The sequence below is a fragment of the Lepus europaeus genome, chromosome 5, assembly GCF_033115175.1.
Source record: "Lepus europaeus isolate LE1 chromosome 5, mLepTim1.pri, whole genome shotgun sequence".
NCBI lineage: Eukaryota > Metazoa > Chordata > Mammalia > Lagomorpha > Leporidae > Lepus > Lepus europaeus.
The window spans coordinates 94,072,763-94,095,699 of record NC_084831.1 but is presented as its reverse complement, the minus strand read 5'-3'; the positions used below and the strand labels follow the sequence as shown (position 1 = coordinate 94,095,699).

General features: G+C 39.8%; 1 protein-coding gene across 2 annotated transcripts in view; it reads right to left on the bottom strand.

Moving 5' to 3' along the window:
* Positions 1–22,937, bottom strand: part of SLC35A3 (solute carrier family 35 member A3) — a 70,063-nt gene that overhangs the window by 16,779 nt on the left and 30,347 nt on the right. For both annotated transcript variants that reach the window (XM_062191812.1, XM_062191811.1), the window contains exons 3-7: positions 21,349–21,503; positions 21,147–21,269; positions 12,119–12,290; positions 3,053–3,171; positions 579–712 (exon numbers count right to left, since the gene is read on the bottom strand). In XM_062191812.1, coding sequence (XP_062047796.1) covers positions 579–712; positions 3,053–3,171; positions 12,119–12,290; positions 21,147–21,269; positions 21,349–21,503 — 703 coding nt within the window. The remainder of the gene's footprint in view (positions 1–578; positions 713–3,052; positions 3,172–12,118; positions 12,291–21,146; positions 21,270–21,348; positions 21,504–22,937) is intronic.

Below are 22,937 nucleotides of genomic sequence, written 5' to 3'. Positions count from 1 at the left end.
CTTACAGTGGCAGCCTCTCATATGAGTATCCTGGCTGTTCCATTTCTGATTCAGTTCCTAGCTAATGCACCTGAGAAAGCAGTGGATGATGATCCACATGCTTGGGACTATGGCATCCACCTGGGAAGCCGGGAAGAGGCTTCTGACTCCTGCCTCTGCCTGCCCTAGACCCAGCTATTGCAACCATTTGGGAAATAAACCAACAAATAGAAAAACCTTAAAAAAAAAAAAGTGTACTCCAATATGAGATGCTCACATCCCGAGCAGTGGATTAACCTTCTGCACCACAATGCCCATCCTTTGATTAACTTCTTCATATTGCTTTTTCACTTTGGTGGGGGAAAACATTCAGATCTCTTGGGAAAATTCTAGCCAGTCAAATTCATATAAAAAACCTTCCCATGGAAGATTTTTTTCAAGCATTTGAGATGTTTTTTAAAAGATGGTTAAATTGATTTTTAATTATATTTCAACAATTTTTCCAAAGTTGTAGTAGGACAAAATTCACCAGATCACCTTAGGAAAATTTCTTATCTTTCTATATACTTTGGGAGATTTAAACAAAAAGAATATTTTACCTGGTTGGTACAAAATCTTGTAGCCAAAAATAGGATATCAGTGTTGATAATATTATAGACAAAGATGTTGCAAATCCTTTTAAAATATTATCCGCATACTTAATAACAGCAGCCACTACAAGGCCTCCAAGTGCCTGTAGAAGTTTCAGAAGATTATTTTTAAAAACCAACATATAAAACTGCTTTTCAAAATAATTTCATTGCTTACCAAAGCATAGGCTCTGTCCTATAAATTTAACCCATCATCGAAAGTGATTTACAGTCATATTAAACACTTCATAACCCACAGATTTCTAGGTTTTTCTCAGCAGCCTTCTTATTTCAAAAGGTATCTAATAAAGTACTTACCACAGCAATCTACAGTTTGTTACAATAATGAAGTAAAACAGCTATCTTCAATAAATTTAGTAATTAAACACTAAATGTGGGAAGATAGGTCAACATGAATAGTGAAATGCTTTTACTTTTGAGTATTTTACTAGCCTTTCACGTCTCCTAGTGGGGTGTTCTCCCCATTTTATTCCACCTGTCACCATTGTCAAATTACTTTCCCTAAGCACAGCTTTAATCATGTTCTTTAAAAGTATATAAAGACCCGGTTGCTCCTCTTCCAGTCCAGCTCTCTGCTGTGGCCTGGGAGTGCAGTGAAGAATGGCCCAGGTCCTTGGGCCCTGCACCCGCATGGGAGACCAGGAAGAAGCACCTGGCTCCTGGCTTCGGATCGGAGCAGTGCGCCGGCCCAACGTGCCGGCCATAGCGGCCACTTGGGGGGTGAACCAACAGAAAAAAGACCTTTTTCTCTGTCTCTCTGTCTAATTCTGCCTGTCCCCCCACCCCCAAAAAAAGTATATAAAGAACATTTCTATCACTCCCAAATTCCAAATTGTGGCTATTTAAGGTTTTACTATACAGGTTCAGCATATCTAGTCTGAAAATCTGAAATCCAAAATGCTCAAGTATTCCAAATTTTTTGAGCACTGATGTGATGGTACTAGTAGAAAATTCCACATTTGATCTCATGTGATGGGTCTCACAACACAGGTGCACTAAAAATACTGTGTATATTTACCTTCGGGCTATGTTTATAAGGTATTTACAAAACAAATAAATTTTGTGTATAAAGATGTTTTCCACCCCCAAGATACTTCATTATGTATGAGAATACATCAAAATATGTGTGGAAAAAAATGGAATTAAAAGAGCAGTTTATGATGATAACAAAAAAATTTCAAAACCTATGCATAGTTTTTTCATAATACATGAAGTTTTTTTCATGCTCTGATGCATAGATTTAAAAAGTTTTTTGTACAAAAATTAACTTATCTTTTAATTCTCCTTTTTTCATGAACTTCTTGAAGTTCACTTACATATGCAAATATACTGAACCCCCCACCCCCTTCCAAAAAAAAATCAGCATTTCAGTTAAGGGATATTTAACATGTACTATATAGCTTTGTTTTCTGCCAAACCCTACTTAACAGCTTCCCAATCTGGGTTATCTTCCTTTAGAACTTTCACTGCAACTCTCTAATGATGGAAACTTTATTAAGAAAATGCCATAAATTATGGCCACTGGATTTTCTACAAATTAACTCTGGGTAACAATATTTTCTTTGCAATGTTGTCATTCATCAATTTCTCCCTATTGAATATCTCATACCAGTTATACTAAATTGTTTATATTTTTGTTCAAGTCTCCAGCCCCTTTTTAAAGGAAGTTGGCTTCTTTTGCTAGCATAAAATATGAGTTTATCAAACATTTGCTCTCCTGAGTTACCTTATCTCTACTCCAAATTCTCTCTCAAATTTTTACTTATCATTGTTTCCTTTTCTGCATCTTACATAATATAAGCATGCTTCCTACTAGGAAAACATAATTATCTTTTGCCACCTTCCCCATACCTGTTGGGACCTTGTGGCTTTAAATACCTTTAGATGAATGGAAAAAGGATCTGAAGACAGTAACTTGTATCTTAATTTTTATATCCTCCAGAGTATTCAATAAATATTTTTTGAAGATAGAAATACTCAACACTAAGCAATTACAAATTACATAAAAACTAAAGCAATTTGACAAGAATATTCTAAACTGTATTAGAAGCTAAAAACAGAATTAAACATCTAGGTATGCTTCTTGAGTCTCAGTGGACTGACCACAGAATTCCTGTGCAATGATAAAAGCTGAAGAAAAATTAAAACTTATATTTGCTTTTAGTTTCAACTATTTTATTGTGAAACTTGCATTTTCATTATGCTAAATTTGAAAATCACAATTCATTTGTGATTTGTTTTCAAAATTAGGTTTTCATTAGAGCTAAGATCAATTCTATTTTACCTTTCCTGTATAAAATAGATACAATAAGACTACTAACCACTAACCCTTTCCCCTTCAATCAGTAAATCCATAGCTACTTTGATTTTCTATATTAAAATAACATTTATTAGAATTCAAAAAAGGACTTATAGTGCTTTACCTGAAGAGCAACAACTATCCAGGTCAATTGGTTATATCCCTGAAAAAATCCATTCTTGGATACCAATTCTCCGTCATAAATGTACACAGCCATTAATCCAAATATACTCCCAAAGAAACCTAAAAAGAAATAAAATCTAACCTATATCACGTGTCATTTAGTTTTTCTGAAAAGGTATTTTTCTGTTGACATTCCAAATAATTTTATGATGATTTTTTTGATAAAATTTGACTACTTTTTAAATTCTTATTTGGTTTATTAAAATAAAGATAACACTAAACTTAGGACTACACTATGACTTCAAACCAAAGAATATTTAAAAAACAAAGATTACCAATTTTGGAGCACTAAAAGAATATGCATAAATTACATGATTAGATGTTTGTCCTATTCAAATATTTGTAATATACTACTTTTGGTATGTGTCATTGTATCTTGTATTTTCCTTTTGCTAAGTCTAGATTTTCAATTTTGCAGATAGAAAACTTCAGGTATGAGACAGCACTTTTTGAGTGTGATGTCAGAATACCAAATGAGTGCCGGTTTCAGTCCCAGCTGCTCCACTTCTGATCCAGATCCCTGCTAATGCACATGGGAAAGCAGAGGAAGATGGCCCAACTGCTTGAGCCCCTGCCACCCATGTGGGACCCAGATAAAGTTCCTGGTTCCTGGCTTTGTTTTAGCAACATGGAGAGTGAATCAGCAGACAGAAGCTTTCTTTCTCTCCCTTTCTGCTTCCCCCTCTCTAAATATATATCTGCCTTTCAAATAAATAAATCCTTAAAAATGGAGAGAAAGTAAAATGTCATCCTCTGAACATTAAAAAAATAAACAACTTTTGAAAGAACAAAAAAGCAGGACTATGGGCTGGTGTGGTACAGTGCGTTAAGCTGCTACCTACAAAACCAGCATTCCATTTGAGTGCTGATTGGGTCCCAACTGCTCCAGTTCTCATCCAGCTCTCTTCTAATGCATCTGGGAAAGCAATGGAAGATGGCTCAAGTACTTGGACCCCAGCCACCCACATGAGAGAACCAGAAGAAGTCCTAAGCTCCTGGCTTCTGCCTGGTCCAAGCCCAACCACTGTGGCCATTTGGAGAATTAACCAGTAGATAGCACTCTTTCTCTTTCTCTCTCTTTCTCTCTCTTTCTTTCTCTCTCTCTCTCTCTCTCTGTAACTCATGCTTTCAGATAAACAAATCTTTAAAAAAAAAAAAAAAAAAACAGCAGGTTAAACCACTGCTTGCAACAATGGTATCCCATATCAGAGTGCCAATTCAAACCCTGACTGCTCTGCTTCTGATTCAGCTTTCTACCAAAGTACCTGGTAAAGCAGCAGAAGATAGCACAAGTGCTTGGGCCTCTGCCACTCACGTGTGAAACCCAGATAGAGTTCCTGGTTCCTTGCTTCAACCTAGCCTATTCCTGGCTATTGTGACCCCTTGGGGAGTAAACCAGAGAATGGAAAATGTCTCTCCTTCTCTCTCCTCACTCACCCTCTCTTTTTTCCCCATTGCTCTCTGATGCTGTGCCTTTCAAATAAATATGTAAACTTTTTTATATAAAAAAGATTTATTTTTTTATTTATTTGAAAGACAGAATTACAGAGAGAGGAGAGGGAAGGAGAGAGGGGGGAGAGGCACAGGGGCGAAGGGAGAGAGAGAGAGAGAGAGAATGAATCAATCTTCCATCTGCTGGTTCACTCCCCAAATGGCTGCAATGGCCAGGGCTGGGCCAGGCCGAAGCTAAGAGCCCAGAGCCTTTTCAAGGTCTTCCACATGGATGCAGGGGCCCAAGCATTCAGGCCATCTTCCACTGCTTTCCCACGTGCATTACCATGGAGCAACTGGGTCTTGAACCAGCACCCATATGGGATGCAGGCGTTGTGGGTGGAGGATTAACCTGCTATGCCACAACTGGCTCTCATAAATATTTTTTCTTTTTAATATTATAAAAGGTACACAAATTTCATGTATTTTACATAAACAGATTAAGGAACAGAGTGATATTTTCCACCCTACTCTCCCTCTCGCCCATGCTCCCAGGCTTCTTCCTTCTCCGTCCCCTATTCCCGTACTTATTATTACTATTTTTTTTTTACAAAAATCTATGTTAAGTTAACTTTATAACAAGCCCCCAGAAGATAAATCTTTTTATTGCTATTTTTTTTAAAACAAGGCTTGGGTAGGTATTGTTGCACAGCAGGTTAAACTGCCTCTTGGGATACTGCATCCCATACCGGAGTTCCTGGTTTGACTCCCACTTCTGCTTTTGATCCAGTTTTCTGCTAATGCTCCTGGGAGGCAGCAGATAATGACTCAAGTACTGAATTCCTGCTACCCATGTGGGAAACCTAGATGGAGTTTCCTGGCTCCTGGCTTCAGCTTGATGAGCCCCACCGGTTGCAGGAATTTAGGTCGTAAGACAGCAGATAGAAGATTCTCTCTCTTTCTCCTTCTGTCTCTGTCATTCTTTCAAATAAATAAATATAACTTTTTAAACCTCAGGGCTAAAAATTAGTCATAATCAACATGAGGATTTGTGTTACTGAACTCTAAATGTTAAGAAATGTCAATTCAGTAAGAGAAGGAACTATGTCTAGTTCACTTATGGATTCTTGATCTCTATAATACAGCCTATCACATGACTGCCGGATCTAAGAGATTTCCAAGAGCACTGTTAGGCTACAAATTAAACAAATGGATGCTACTGGGGACAATACTTATGGGTAATCTTCGGAATATATACAATCAAAAAAGTAGATGTGTGAAACAAGTTTTTCAAAAAGCAGTAACTAAGGGCCAGCGCTGTGGTGCAGTGGGTTAAACCCTGAGTCCTAGCTGCTCCACTTCCAGTCCAGCTCTCTGCTGTGGCCTGGGAAAGCAGCAGAGGATGGCCCAAGTCCTTGGGCCCCTGCACCCACGTGGGAAACCTGGAAGAAGCTTCTGGCTCCTGGCTTCAGATCGGCTCAACTCTGGCCGTCGTGGTCATTTGGGGAGTGAACCTCTCTCTCTGGCTCTACCTCTCTCTGTATCTCTTTCAAATAAAATAAAATAATTCTTTAAAAACAAAACAAAAAAGCAATAACTAGTTAATGTATTTCATGATGGAAAAGAATTTTAAAAAGATATAAAAATGCTCTAAAATTTTCTTTTTCTTTTTTTTTGACAGACAGAGTGGATAGTGAGCGAGAGACAGAGAGAAAGGTCTTCCTTTTTGCCGTTGGTTCACCCTCCAATGGCCGCTGCGGCCGGCACATCGTGCTGATCCGAAGCCAGGAGCCAGGTGCTTCTCCTGGTCTCCCATGCGGGTGCAGGGCCCAAGGACTTGGGCCATCCTCCACTGCCTTCCCGGGCCATAGCAGAGAGCTGGCCTGGAAGAGGGGCAATCGGGATGGAATCCGGCACCCCAACTGGGACTAGAACCTGGTGTGCCGGCGCTGCAAGGCGGAGGATTAGCCTGTTAAGCCATGGCGCCGGCCTAAAATTTTTTTTTTTCTAAAGATTTATTTTATTATTTACTCCCTCAAAGGCTCACAACAGCTGAGGCCAGGCCAGACTGAAGCCAGGAACCAGGAACTCCATGCTTCCCCCATGGGTGGCAAAAACTCAAGTGTTTGGGCTATCATCATCAGCTGCCTTCTCAGGCACAATAGTAGGAAGCTGGATCGGAAACAGAGGAGCGGGGACTCAAACTGACTGGATGTGGAATGTATGAGTCCTTACATTAGTGGCTTATCCTGCTCTTCTACAATGCCACTCCTAAAATTTTTTTCACATCACCTCCATCTTTTAAATGTGTCTACTTTTGAATATAAAAGTAATTCTGAAATGTAATTATAAAACACCCCTGAATGTATCACATTCTTAAAAAAGTTTTGTTTATTTTAAAGGCAAAGTGATAAAGAAAGAGATAGAAGGAGAGAGATCTTCCATCTGCTGGTTTACCCTGCAAATGCCCATAATAGCGAGGGATGGGTTAGGTCCAAACCAGTAGCCAGCGACCTGGCAGGAACCCAAGCACTTAGGCTATCATGTCTTACTTCCTGGGCACATAAGCAGGAAGCTGAATTAGAAGCAGAGGTGGGACTGGATTCCACAAACTCCAATATAGGATGCCAGCATTCCAAGAAGTGCTTTAACACACTACACCACAAGCCCACCCTAATTTTTTTCATTTAGAAAAATAATACTTGGGGAAAGCATTTCGCCTAGTAGTTAAAATGCCCACATTCCAAATTGGAGGCTTTGGGTTCAAATCACATCTGTGCTTCCAATTCCAATTCCTATTAATGCAAACACTGGGAAGCAGCAGGAGACAGCACAAAAGGTTGGGTCCATGTCACCTTTAGAGGAGACCTGGATTGAGTTCTGAGCTCCAAGTTTCAGCTCTGGCCACTGCAGGCATTTGGGGAGTGAACGACTGCACGGGAGCTCTGTCTCTTTTTCTTTTTTCTTTCTTTCTTTTTTATTTTAAAAGAGTTATTTATTTATTTGAAAGTCAGAGTTACACAGAGAGAGAAGGAGAGGCAGAGAGAGACAGAGAGAGAGAGAGAGAGAGGTCTTCATTCCCCTGGTTTACTCCCCAATGGCCAGAGCTGTACCAATCTGAAGCCAGGAGCTTCTTCCAGGTCTCCCACATGGGTGCAGAGGCCTAAGGACTTGGGCCATCTTTCACCACTTTCCCAGGCCATAGCAGAGAGCTGGATTGGAAGTAGAACAGCTAGAACTCAAACTGGTGCCCATATGGGATGTCAGCACTGCTGGTGGTAGCTCTACTTACTATACCACAGTGCCGGCGCCAAGCTCTGTCCCTTTTTCCATTTCTCTCTCACACACAAATATTTAAAAGTAACACTTCATAATTACTAGGAACATATCTAATACACAAGGACATATACAAACCATACGTGTCAGTATGTACAGATCTACTGAAAACTAAGAGTTTAAAAATATTCTATTATCTGGATGATAATATTAAATACATAATACATATGTCAAGAATTTTTTTAAGTGCTTTATATATGTTAATTCACTATAACCCTATAAGGTCATACTTGTATGCCTATCTTATGGATGAAGAAACTGAAGGACAGAAAAATTAAATAACTTATCTGAGCTCATACTGCTGGCAAATAATGAACTCAAGATGTGACTAGAGTGTAGTTCTGGAGTCCACTTCACTATTTAATCATATTAATAATTTATTAACTAGTCCTCTTAAGTGTTTTCTTCTATTTGTCACAATTGCAATCAGCACTGAAATGAGTAACCCTGAACATCTATCTTTGTTCTTTTTTAGGATAATTTCTCATTCAGATGTGGAATTTTTTCATCAAAACCTACATTTATTCAACATTTTTATAAACATTTACAAGTTGAGATCCAACAATATTATGGCAATCTATACTCCTAGCAATCGCAGGTAATAGAGTTCCTACATCTCTACTCACTGGCAAACATTGGCTCTCATCAATTTGCTTATCTTGATAAACTGATGTTTGAAAAATGCTAAAACACTGTTATAACTTTTTTCTGGTAATTTGGACTTGTCCATAATTTATTTAAGTATCCTTTCAAAACTCAGATAGCTTACTATTTCTTTCTATTAGCATTGTGCTTATGAGATCAAAACAGAGAGTAAGAGATCTATGAAGCACCATATAATAATGAATTCTGACTTATCTTCCATTTTTATAATTCCAGAAAATTTTAGGCAGCTCATACAAATCTTGATTTCTTTTCTATTTACATATTAGTAATATCTGACATTTACTAGTGCTTACATCACGTATATGCAAAGCACTTTATTCTAAATACTTTACATGTATTATCTCATTCAATTCTCATAGCAACATAGAAGGTAGATCCTACCATTGAAGACTACATTTTGAAGATAAGCTAAGTGAAGAAGAGAAAGCTTAAGTAACTTCTTTAAGGTCACTTAGGCAGAGAGATGAAATCAGTATTTGAATAGTCTGACTTTAAAAACAAGCGTTCTGGGGCTGGCGCAGTGGTGCAGTATTAAAGCCCTGGCCTGAAGCACCGGCACCCCATATGGGCGCTGGTTCTAGTCCTGGCTGCTCCACTTCCGATCCAGCTCTCTGCTATGGCCTAGGAAAGCAGTAGAAGATGGCCCAGGTCCTTGGGCTCCTGCACCCATGTGGGAGACCCGGAAGAAGCTCCTGGATCCTGGCTTCGGATCGGCATAGCTCCAGCCGTTGCGGCCATCTGGGGAGTGAACCAGGGGATGGAAGACCTATCTCTCTGTATCTCTCTCTGTAACACTGTCTTTCAAATAAATAAAATAAATCTTTAAAAAAAAAAAAAGTGCTCTTAACAATCTGCTATATATACATAGTTTCTTTCTGAAATGGTTAATGATACTGCTTAATGCTTGCAAAGCTTATGCACTTTCTCTACAAATGGAACAAAAATAAGCTAATTAAATTTTGCTTTTAAAATAATTACCTTGAATGTTCTTAAGGGAAAGAAACTCAATAAATTTCTACAATTTTTGCAGAGAAACTTAAATCTGACCTGATGAAATGAAGGTTCAGGTATAAGCTTATTTATTTATATTTGACAAGAAGAGAGACAGAAAGAGACATCATCCATTCACTGGTTCACTTCCCAAATACCTCAACATTCAGGGCTAGGCCAGGCTGAAGCCAGGAGCTTAGAACTCAGTTTGGGAGGGTGGCAAGGACTCAAGTATTTGAGGTTTCCCTTACTGCCTCCTAGGGTGCACATTAGCAGGAAACTCGAATAAGAAACGGAGCTGGGACTTGAACCCAGGCACTCCAATATGGAATGCAGGCATCCCAAACAGCAGCTTAAGGACTGCACCAAATGTCAGTCATGAAGGTTCACCATACTTGAGAACAGCTGGAATGATGCAATTTAATCAAATTCAGAAGGTCTGACTTAAAACACTGGTTATTAGGAATACACTTTATCACGTAAGATCTGGAGAGCTATGCATGACTGAATAGAGAGATAGTATATCTAAGTAGATGTGGACAGAAAAAAGAAAAAGTGGTTCCAAAGAGAAGCCCCAGGGGCCGGCGCTGTGGCATAGTGGGTAAAGCTGCCGCCTGCAGTGCCACCATCCCATATAAGTACTAGTTTGAGTTCTGGCCCCTCCACTTCCGATCCAGCTCTCTGCTATGGCCTGCGAAAGCAGTAGAAGATGGTCAAGTCCATGGGTTCTGCACCCATGTGGGAGACCCGGAAGAAGCTCCTGGCTCCTAGCTTCAGATTGGTGCAGCTCCTCAGATCAGCACAGCTCCGGCCATTACGGCCAACTGGGTAGAGAACCAGCGGATGGAAGACCTCCCTCTCTCTCTGCCTCTCCTCCTTTTTTCTGTGTAACTCTGACTTTCAAATAAATAAATAAATCTTAAAAAAAAAAAAAAAACTTAAGCAAAGAGAAGCCCCAAAGTCAAAAGGACAGAGGCTAAAACAGAATATGTTGATTTGCAATTAGTTCTTCTCACATGGACAGTTTTATATAGTATAGCGTCATCCAAATAAATATGTACCAGATTACTAAATGCTAGAAGTCCTTATGAGGATTTAAATGCTACAATACCATAAATAGTTTGAATATTTGTTCAAAAGTAGTCCTTTAATATGTGGGATTTGTTGTTCTTTTATTTACCTTCAATTAGAAATCTGCTGAAGTATTTACAAGCTAAAACATAACACTTTGAATTAAAAAGATTTTAAAACAAAAAATTAATCAGGGCTGGCGCTGCGGCTCACTAAGCTAATCCTCCGCCTGCGGTGCCAGCACCCCGGGTTCTAGTCCCGGTTGGGGCACCGGATTCTGTCCCGGTTGCCCCTCTTCCAGTCCAGCTCTCTGCTGTGGCCCAGTGGAGGATGGCCCAGGTGCTTGGGCCCTGCACCCACATGGGAGACCAGGAGGAGGCACCTGGCTCCTGGCTTTGGATTGGTGCAACGCGCCGGCCGTAGCAGCCACTTACAGGGTGAACCAATGGAAAAAGGAAGACCTTTCTCTCTGTCTCTCTCTCTCTCACTAACTCTGCCTGCTTAAAAAAAAAAAAAAAAAAATTAATCATTTCAAACTTCCTCCATTTAAGTATATCAATTTCCTTTTCTAGGAATAAAATGCATACATTTTATTCAAATGTATAATGTATACATTTTATACAAATTCTGATTTCAACTCTCTGCCTAAGTGACCTTAAAGAAGTTACTTAAGCTTTTTCTTCTTCACTTAGCTTATCTTCAAAATGTAGTCTTCAATGGTAGGATCTACCTTCTATGTTGCTATGAGAATTGAATGAGATAATACATGTAAAGTATTTAGAATAAAGTGCTTTGCATATACATGATGTAAGCACTAGTAAATGTCAGATATTACTAATATGTAAATAGAAAAGAAAGAAATCAAGATTTGTATGAACTGCCTAAAATTTTCTGGAATTATACATTATACATTTTATATTAGGAAAGTAGTGGCAACCAAGGACAAAGTTACTAGGGCTCCAAAATGTAAGGATTGAAAGAAACTATATACCCTATACCATAGACCTAAAATTCCATATTCTTTTTTTGTTTGTTTTTTGAGAAGCAGAGACAGAGGCAGGCAGACAGAAAGACAAGGAGAGCTCCATACACTGGTTCACTCCCCATATGCCCACAATGGCCAGGGCTGGGCTATGCCAAAGAGGGGAGGTGAGAAATCTATCCAGGACTGCCCTGTGAGTGGCAGAAAATCAGTCACTTGAGCCATCATTGCTCCTTCCAGGGTTTGCACCAGCAGGAAGCTGGAGTCAAGAACAGGAGACAAGCATTGAATCTAGGTACTCAGATAAAGTACACAGATGTCTTAATCTTAATGGCTAGGCCAAGTGCCTACCACTAAAATTCCATATTCTTGAGTAAAAAATCATTCATTTAAATAAACTTTTTAAAAAAGGGAAAACCACTGCCAGGTATTTGGATAAAAAGATTTTAGGCAAGCTTACTTATTTTAAAATAACCTTTAAATTTAACAATATAATTGCTGTAAAAATATTAGAAAATATTCAAAACTTACCAAGCTGAATGTTTCTTATCCATACTGATTGTTTCGTTTCTTTTAAAATTTTCTCAAAATAAACACCAGCAAAGCCACTCGAAAAACATGCTGTGAGAACTGCCATGAGGCCTACAAACTGAGAGCCAGCCGAAAGTTCCTTAGAATCAAGTTCTTGAGAATCTGAGGGCCACTGAGTAAAAATAAAAATATTCAAGATTAAGCCCTATAATACTTTTCAAAGGGCATATTAAGAGTTCACTTGTACAACTTAATACAAAAATGCATTCACTATCCATCTTGGGGATTGTCTAGGAGACCTTTTGAAAAAAAAAACAAAAAACAAAAAACAAAAAAAACCAAAAAAACCTTTCAATCATTTGCTCTTTTCCCCACAATGAGAATATATTACTATTACAGCCTATAATTTAAAAAAATACCCTAAGGGATGATAAATATTATAAATTTCATCACTTACAGAAACCAATCTATTATTTTAAAATAATTCTTTAAAATGTAAGTTCTTTAAAGACCTCCATTTCATTTTTAATTTTTTTTAAAATTTTATTTATTCATTTGAAAGGCAGAGTTATAGGAAGCCAGAGAGAGAGAGAGAAAGTCTTCCATCTGCTGGTTTACTCCCCAGATGGCCATGGTGGCAGGAGTTGTGCTGATCCAAAGCCAAGAGCCTGGAGCTTTTTCCAGGTCTCCAACATGGGTACATCTTCTACTGCTTTCCCAGGCCATAGCAGAGAGCTGGATCGGAAGTAGAACAGCCAGGATTCAAACAGGTGACCATAGGGGATGCTGGCACTGCAGGCAGCAGCTTTACCCGCTATGCCATAGCACCAGCCCCCAGACCTCCATTTCACACAGAGGTAGATGGAAGGATGAGAATCTTAGATTTCCTCTGCTGTCTCAGCAGAAGCAGGGATTAATTAGAAAGAGAGGTGTTAAACCAAGTGTAATAAAGGAAAGCTGTTGGTAGGTAAATCTCAAACAATGCCAGTGAGAGATAATCCACCAGAAAATGAAGGAAAACTATAGTAAGAAAGAAGTGTGTTGGAAAAGATTCCCTTGTCATCATGGCTTAAATGTCAATGACCCTGACATAACCAACTGATACTTCCTAATTATTGTCAAACATTCTTTTACATCTAATGCCTCACTCCTCTGCTTCATCTTCTACTAGCTGGACTTTTTTTTAAGACTGGCTGGACTTTTTTTATTTTAGGATTTATTTGTTGGGAGCTGGTGTTGTGGTGTAGCAGGTAAAGCCACCGCCTGGAGTGCTAGCTTCCTATGGGTGCCGGTTCGAGTCCCAGCTGTACCACTTCTGATCCAGCTCCTTGCTATGGCCTAGGAAAGGAGCAGAAGATGGCCCAAGTCCTTGGGACCCTGCAACCGCATGGGAGACCCGGAAGAAGCTCCTGGTTCCTGGCTTCAGATTGGCACAGCTCCTCAGATCAACGTAGCTCCAGCTATTGTGGCCAACTGGGGAGTGAACTAGTGGATGGAAGACCTCTGTCTCTCTCTCTGCGTAACTCTGATTTTCAAATAAATAAATAAATCTTTATTTAAAAAAAGATTTGTTTGAAAGGCAAAGGGACAGAGAGAGAGAGAGAGAGAGAGAGAGAGAGAGAGAGAGAAACAGACCTAACTTCCATACTCTTGATCATTTCCAAATACCCGCAACAGCCAAAGTTGGGCCAGGCCAAAGCCAGGGCCAGGAATGAAATTCGGGTCTCCCATGTGGGTAGCAGGGACTCTAGAACTTGGATCATCATTTGGTGCCTCCCAGTTCATTAGCAGGAAGCTGGATTGGAAGTGAAGTAGCCGTGATTTGAACTTGTACTCTACTATGGAATTATGGACATTACAAGCAGTGGCTTAAACTGCTGTACCACACCAGCTCCACTAGATGGACTTTTTATTTTAAAGATTTATTAAAATATAAAGATTAAGATTTTATTCAAATTTGTTGAATATTTATTTATTTGAAAGGCAGAGTGACAGAGAGAGGAGGGGAGCCAGAAAGAGAAAGATCTTTATCTGCTGATCATTTCCCCAAATGGCCACAATAGCCACAGCTGGGTCAGCCTGAAGCCAGGAGGCAGGAACCTTATCCAAGTTTCCTATATGGATGGCAGAGGCCAAAGTACTCAGGCCATCTCCCACTGCTTTCCCAGGCACATCAGCAGGAAGCTGACTCAGAAGCAGAGCAGCCAGGACTTGAACTATTTTTCTGATATGGGATGCTGGCATTGCAATACAATACAGGCCCATGGCTGGACTTTTTAAAGCCACTTTTCCTTCTTAAACTGTACTTTTCATGGCTATAAAGACATCTCAATCAATGTGTTAAATAACTTTTAATGATGAAATTGTTCATTTCCTATTCAGCTTACCTTCATTGTGAGACTGATATTAACTACTCATTCCTTGCCTCTTGAAACTACCTGCTCTTTTCCTTGGTTCTCCCTTCCCAATCTTTTAACCTGCACTACTCAACAGACTTTCTTTCTCAGAAGAGAAATGTTCTGTACTTTGCTGAATAACAGAGTAGCCACTATACATGTGTGGCTATTAAGCACTTGTAATGTGACTGAGAACTAAAATTTAAATTCTATTTAACTTTAATTAAATTTTAATAGCTTATACTAATTCACTCTAGCTTGGAAAGTTGATTCCCAGCAGTTTTGACATCTCTTCTGAACTAAGTCCAAGATTTCAATTGCTGCTATTCTGAAGATTATTTCCTCAAAAGCAATGTGACCTAAATTTCTTCATCATCCTCCAAAACAAACATACCTTTCGAAGCCTTTATTTCTACCTTTTTTAAAAAATCATCATTTAAAATTAACTCTTTCAGGGCAGGCATTGCACATGCTGGTTAAGACACTGCTTGAAATGCCCACATCCCATAAAGGAAGGCCTGCGGTTCAAGTCTTGGCTCCTCTTCTGACTCCAGCTTCCTGCTTTGTGTACCCTGGTAGGCAGCAGTGATAGATGATAGCAAGTACTTGGGTCCCTGCCACCCACATGGCAGACCCAATGTAGTTCCTGGCTTCTGGCTTCAGGTTCCCAGCTCTAACTATTCTGGGAATGTGAGGAATCAGCTAGAGGATGGAAGATCGATTTCTCTGTTTCTCACTCTCTCAATCACTCTGCTTGCCTTTCAAATAAACACTTTTTAAAAAATAGAATAAAGATAAAAATAAGTATTTTTATCTCCTTAATCTCCATTGCAAATGATATTTATTAGTCTCAAACTCCTACTGATTAAAAGGAGTGGGGAGCTTTTTTTCTGCCAAGAGCAATTTAGATATTTATAACATCATTCACAAGCCATACAAAATTATCAACTTAAAAATTAGCCTGCTATAGATTTACTGAAATTCGAGTTCCACTTGACGTTGTCTTGGCAAGGTCAGACCAATTAATTTTGTCGGCCTTATACATGCCAGATATTCCCCACCCCTGTGTTCTGATAACTTTAATGTAACTGCTCCCAGGAACTCCAGTTCCACTAACCAGCCAATTTAGCTTCCTTTCATTCTAACTACTTCCCATTCCTAGAGTCCTTTTCCCCATCAAAGTGCTCTGCACACCCACAGGATTTCTCTGATTATGTTACTCTGTCTTCCAAATTTCCAATGAAACCTTACAGCCTACAGAGGTCAAGTCTCTGTTTCCAGTCCAATACTGAGGATGATATACAATTTGTTTTCAATCTGTATTTGGCAATTTCATCTTTCACCATATTTCTGTCATCTTTTCTTCCAATCGAAGAAGTTTATTACCATTCCTTAACCTATCTTGTGCTCATCTACAACTGCATATATGTATATGTATATATATATATGTATATGTGTATATATATATATATATATATATATAGTCAAGAGATAGGGACAGAAAGAGCTCATCTACTAGCTCACTCCCTAAATGTCTGCAACGGCTAGAGCTGGGCCAGGGCCTAAGCCAAGAGTATAAAATTCAATCTAGATCTCCCACCTAGGTGGCAGGGACCCAATTACTTGAGCAATCACTGCTGCCTCCTAGGGTCTGCAACAGCAGGAAGCTGGAATCAAGAGCAACAGCTGGGGCTTGAACTCAGGTACTCTGAAATGGGACAAAGGCATCATATCACTAGGCCAAATACCCACTTCCATATATTTTTTCTAAATTCCTTTTTCTATAATGCTTTTCTAATGCTACAGACCTACTAAAACACAAACAAGGAGTTTTAAAACTTCTGGCTCTGCCACTATTAGATCTGTGACCTTAAGTAATTTAGTTAACTTCTCTGGTCTTCAATTCTTTTTCTGCTGGTTAGAAAAAGTGTCTACCTTAAACAGGCATTATGTTAGATAATATAGAACAAACACCAAACAGGGTGACTGACATATAAGTAATCAATATGCAGATTTCATTATAGCTATTATCCTCTTTTTTTTTTTTTTTTTTTTTTTTTTAACAGGCAGAGTGGACAGTGAGAGAGAGAGAGAGGGAGAAAGGTCTTCCTTTTACCGTTGGTTCACCCTCCAATGGCCGCTGCAGCCAGCGTACTGTGCTGATTCGAAGCCAGGAGCCAGGTGCCTCTCCTGGTCTCCCATGCGGGTGCAGGGTCCAAGCACTTGGGCCATCCTCCACTGCACTCGCAGGCCACAGCAGAGAGCTGGACTGGAAGAGGGGCAACCGGGACAGAATCCAGTGCCCCGACCAGGACTAGAACCGGTGTGCCGGTGCCACAGGTGGAGGATTAGCCTATTGAGCCACGGCGCCGGCCTATAGCTTTATCTTTTTTTTTTTTTTTTTAACAAATTTTATTTATTTTTTTTTAATTTTTGAAAGGCAGAGTAGACAGTGAGAGAGAGAGACAGAGAGAAAGGTCTTCCTTTGCCGTTGGTTCACCCTCCAATGGCCGCCGCGGTTGGCACGCTGCGGCTGGCGCACCGCGCTGATCCGATGGCAGGAGCCAGGTGCCTCTCCTGGTCTCCCATGGGGTGCAGGGCCCAAACACTTGGGCCATCCTCCACTGCACTCCTGGGCCACAGCAGAGAGCTGGCCTGGAAGAGGGGCAACTGGGACAGAATCCGGCGCCCCGACCGGGACTAGAACCCGGTGTGCCGGCGCCGCAAGGTGGAGGATTAGCCTAGTGAGCCGCGGCGCCAGCTTATAGCTTTATCTTTTAAAACATAATTCAAATACAACCTAATCCCTGAGGTTCTCCCAGAAGTGATCTGCACTTACAGTGTATAAATATCACTTGACAGAGTCAGTGCTGTGCTGCAGTATGTTAAGAGCCTCTTGCACTACCGCCATTCCATATGGGCAGTGGTTTGGGTCTGGGCTGCTCCACTTCCAATCTATCTCCCTGCTAATGCACCTGGGAAAGCAGCAGAAGACTGCCCAAGTCTTTGGGCCCTTGTAACCCAATGGGAGACCCAAAAGAAACTCCTGGCCAGCCCCGGCCATCACAGCCATTTGGGGAGTGAACCAGCAAATGGAAGACCTTTTTCTTTGTCTCTCCTTCTCTCTCTAACTCTGCCTTTCAAATATGTAAGTAAATTGACATGCAAACCCAATGAAAATACCAAGGATATTATTCTCAAGTCTAGAAAAAATGATGCTAAACTTCACATGGAAACAAGAGACCCAAAATAGCTAAAGCAACCTTAAAAAACAAGAAAAAAGCAGGAGGCATTACAATACCAGTTATTTAAAGACATAGTACAGGGTAGTTATAATCAAAACAGCCTGGCCCTGGCACAACAATAGGCATGTAGACAACTGGAACAGAAAAGAAACCTCAGAAATCAATCCACACATCTGAAACCAACTAGTCTTTGACAAAGGAGCTAAAAATCAATCCCTGGGCTGGCGCTGTGGCTTAACAGGCTAATCCTCCGCCTTGCGGCACCAGCACACCAGGTTCTAGTCCCGGTTAGGGCACCGGATTCTATCCCGGTTGCCCCTCTTCCAGGCCAGCTCTCTGCTATGGCCCGGGAAGGCAGTGGAGGATGACCCAAGTGCTGGGGCCCTGCACCCGCATGGGAGACCAGGAGAAGCACCTGGCTCCTGGCTTCGGATCAGCGCGATGAGCCAGCCGCAGCGGCCATTGGAGGGTGAACCAGCGGCAAAAAGGAAGACCTTTCTCTCTGTTTCTCTCTCTTACTATCCACTCTGCCTGTCCAAAAAAAAAAAAAAAAAATCAATCCCTGGAAAAAGGATGATCTCTTCAACAAATGGTGCTGGGAAAATTGCATCTCTGTGTGTGGAATTATGAAACAAGGCTCTTGCTTTATACCTTATATAAAAATCAACTCACAATGTATGAGGGATCTAAACCTAAGACTTGAAACCATCAAATTACTAGAGGAAAACACTGGATAAACTCTGCAAAACATTGGCATCAGCAAAAACTTCTTGGAAAAGACCCCAGAAACACAGGTAATAAAAGCACAGACAAATGGGATTACATCAAGCTGAGAAGATTCTGCACAGCAAAAGAAACACTCAGCAAAGTAAAAAAACAATCAACAGAATGGAGAAAATATTTGCAGTCTGTGCATCTGATAAAGAATACTAGGATCTATAAATCTATACAGAACTCAAGAAACACAACAACAAAACCAACAATTGGGGCTGGCGCTGTGGTGCAGTGGGTTAATGCCCTGGCCTGAAGCGCCGGCACCCCAAATGAGTGCCGGTTCAAGACCCGGCTGCTCCACTTCCAATCCAGTTCTCTGATATGGCCCGGGAAAGCAGTAGAAGATGGCCCAAGGGCCAGCGCCGCGGCTCAACAGGTTAATCCTCCGCCTTGTGGTGCCGGCACACCAGGTTCTAGTCCCGGTCGGGCCACCGATCCTGTCCCGGTTGCCCCTATTCCAGGCCAGCTCTCTGCTGTGGCCCGGGAGTGCAGTGGAGGATGGCCCAAGTGCTTGGGCCCTGCACCCCATGGGAGACCAGGATAAGCACCTGGCTCCTGCCATTGGATCGGCGCAGTGCGCCGGCCGCAGCACACAGGCCGCGGCGGTCATTGGAGGGTGAACCAACGGCAAAAGGAAAGACCTTTCTCTCTGTCTCTTTCTCACTGTCCACTCTGCCTGTCAAAAAAAAAAAAAAAAAAGAAGATGGCCCAAGTCCTTGGGCCCCTGCACCTGTATGTGAGAACCGGAAGAAGTTCCTGGCTCCTGGCTTCAGATCAGCACAGCTCCGGCTGTTGCAGCCATTTGGGAAGTGAACCAGCAGATGGAAGACCTCTCTCATCTCTCTCTTTCCTGCAATTCTTTCAAATAAATAAAATGAATCTTTGAAAAAAAAGGTGGTTAAGTCATCACAGATTTGCAAAACAAAAGAGAAACCACTTGACAACCAGTCACGTAAAAACAAATGTCATTTGTTTTCCCTTATTTTTTTGTAAAGATTAGAGTTACAGAGAGAGGGAGGAACAGAGAGAAAGGTCTTCCATTGGCATCCATATGGGATGCCAGTGCCACAGATGGAGGCTTAGCCTACTATACCACAGCACCAGCGCCTGCTTTTCCTTATCTTAAACTATGCTTAAATCTTACTAATTAGTCAATGGAAACAGAAGGAGCAGTGAAACACAGCCACTGCCTTCTAGGAACTCATGGTGCATTAGAAACATGAACACATAAATAAGCATCTAGCTATAGGTACTATGGGAATATATATACAGATTACCATAGTTGTAAAGAAGGAGTAAATGCTCAGCTTGGGCTGTCTGGAAGGTAATTTTGTAGAGGTAATACAACAGTTTGCTGCTCTTCTTCCAATCAAGCTCTCTGCTATGGCCTGGGAAAGCAGTGTAAGATGGCCCAAGCGCTTGGGATCCTGCAACTATGTGGGAAACCCAGAAGCAGCTCCTGACTCCTGGCTTCAGACCAGCCCAGCTCCAGCCATTGTGGCCATTTGGGGAGTGAACTAGTGAATGGAAGACCTATCTTTCTCTCCCTCTCACTGTCTGTAACTCTGCCTCTCAAATAAATAAATAAGATAATAATAATAATAAGGCAGAGGTGGGAACCAATCCCAGGCACTCAAATATGGGATGCAGGCATCCCAAGCACTGGCTTAACCACTGCACCACATTACCAACCCCTGGATTTTATTATATAGATGTCACAGTAAGTGACTTAGTAGAAGCTGGATTTTGAGAATGGTTATAAAACTAAAGTAAAAAAATAATGAGGAGGAAAAGACCATGTGAGAAACAAGGAAGCCATGAACGACAGAAGTGACAGTAGAAACAGATAAGGCTAAAAACCAAGAAGTCTTAGAAAGCAGAATTACTACAGTGTAAAGTGATTGATCAGTTGTATAAACAGAAGAAAGAATCTAGGATACCTCCCAGGTTGAGAAAATAATGACTGTAAAAAGTAAAAATAAGAACAGATTTGGTGGTAAAGAGGTAAAGTTTAATTTTAGATATGTTGAGTCTATTGGACAAACGAGCAAAAATATCCAACAGGCTTCTAGATAAATACATCTGATATTACAGATGACAATAAGAGCTGATGACATAATCTAAGAAGTCACTAGCATATCAGTGTTAATAAAAACCTACAGAATTATCTCCCAAAATCAGAACATAAGAGAAATAATGAGCCCATAAGCAACCTAAACACAAAAGAAGAATCAAGGAAGAGGCCATGCAGGAATTCAAAAAGGAATCATTAGAAAGATAAGGGAACCAAAAAATAATGGTTATCAGCGAAGTTAACAGACCATAAGAAGTGAGTGGCTAATAATCTCAAATGCTCCACCAGCCCAGTAAAAACTATCTTTGTTTGAAATGCAGTGTCTCATTTCCACAACTAGGTCATTCATTGTTTAGGAAAGATACTTCATTTTTAATTCTTTCTTTGGGATCACTTACAGTTCCAATGTTGTATATTAATGTTAGTGGTAAGAAATAAGCATTTACTTTCTTCAACAAATAATACATATTCTCGAGGCAAAATAAATACAGTTTTGAAACTGTGATAAAAATGAAAGGTATACTTATCTTGAAAGTTACCTGAACAAAAGCAACTCCTGTCATCAAAATTAATAGGGAAAGCCACTGGTACACACCTAATTTTTTACTAAGCATAGACACAGAAAATAACGCTGTTGTAAGAATTTTCAACTGATATGTGACCTGAAAAAGAAAACAGCAATATTATTAATGCTTGTTTGTTTCTTTCTTAAATATACTATTAGAAATATATTTTAAGTACCTGATAAGTAGCTGCATCTAGATTTGACAGAGCCACATAGAGTAAATTATTCTGAAGAGTATATATCCCTGATGGAATAGCAAGTTTAAGTGTTTCCATGGGTTTATTAAGAATCTCATCGTGTAGTACTCGGTTCAGTGCTCTTAGACTACATTCTAGAAAAAACATGTGAAATTGAAAAATAATCAGTAATTAGGGAATTCTGAGTACATTACACATGCCTTCTTTCAGGGCCTGTTTGCTCAAAAGAAATTGAGCAGTATGTCAAGGTATTTTTAGATCCACAATATACTTTTTTTGATGATAATTTCTTAAATGTCAGATATTATAAGGGAGCATTGTTCTCACATTCTTTCTTTCAGATATATAATCAAATTGATCACATATGTGGTTATTTCAAAAAGTTAATGGAAAAAGGAATTAAAGATAAGCTTATTTTAGTGCAAAAAACTTTGAATCCATACATATAAGGGATCTTTAAAAGTTCATGGAAAATGCAATTATGAAAAAACTATGCATAAATATCAAAACTGTTTTGCACCAAAGCAAACTTATCTTTTTAATTCCATTTTCCACAAAGTTTGTGAAGTATTCTTGTGTGGGTATATTTATGATAATCAATATCACATATTTGATAATCAAAAGCTCAAAGTACTAACTCGCGGCCAAGTATTCTTACTTTATGTCGTAACATTATAAAATGTATATTTTGTACATCCTATTTATCATTCATGCCAATTAATAATTGTGGAGACTTTAATCATAAAAAGAAGATTCAGTCAGTTAGGGAGTGGGTTTGGCTGCAAACAGAAAACTCAACACTGGCCTAAGTCCCATAGCGGTTTCTCAAATAGCATGTATCCAGGTCTTAAAGTTTACACAGCAGCTCAGGGATCCATGTGTGTGCATGCACACATATTTCTCTTTCTCTCTACTCTGTGTGTATTCCACATGATTAGTTCAACAAGGCCACCAAGTGATGGTGGTTCTTTTGTCAGGCAGCAAGAAGGAAGAAGAGGAAACAATAGTCTAGCAGGTATCTTCTTGATTCTCACTGATCAGGACTGTGTTATATGGTTACTGCTTTCTGCAAGGGAGGTAGGAAATTGAATCTTTCCATTCCTTCCACATTAGACAAAAAAGGGAGAAATGTATTGGAATCAGCTAACCAAACTATAGTATTCATCACAAAAACATCTCCAAGGAACTTTAAAAGATTCATAGACCCCACCAGAAAGAAGAAATTCTAAGGAATCTTACCAGTATACCAACTGCGGCATCTTGTAGATGATTTTCCTTCCCAATGTAAAACATGAAAACTAATTAAGGAGTATTTTGAAATGAAGAAAACTTAAAAGATTGCCACCTGATACCATCCTCTCCTTATCCCCAAAGTCAAAAATTGTTAACTAAAAGTTACTGATTTTAAATATTTGCTTTTTCATTTTAAAATTAAATTATAAGTAATGAACACTATCATAATTTTTTTCACCAGTACTTTGGGGAAGGTTTTGTTCCACATTCCTGCCAATTCCTGGTACTGCTAAACTTTTATGTCCTTTGCCTCTGTTTTCTATTTAGTTGTTGTC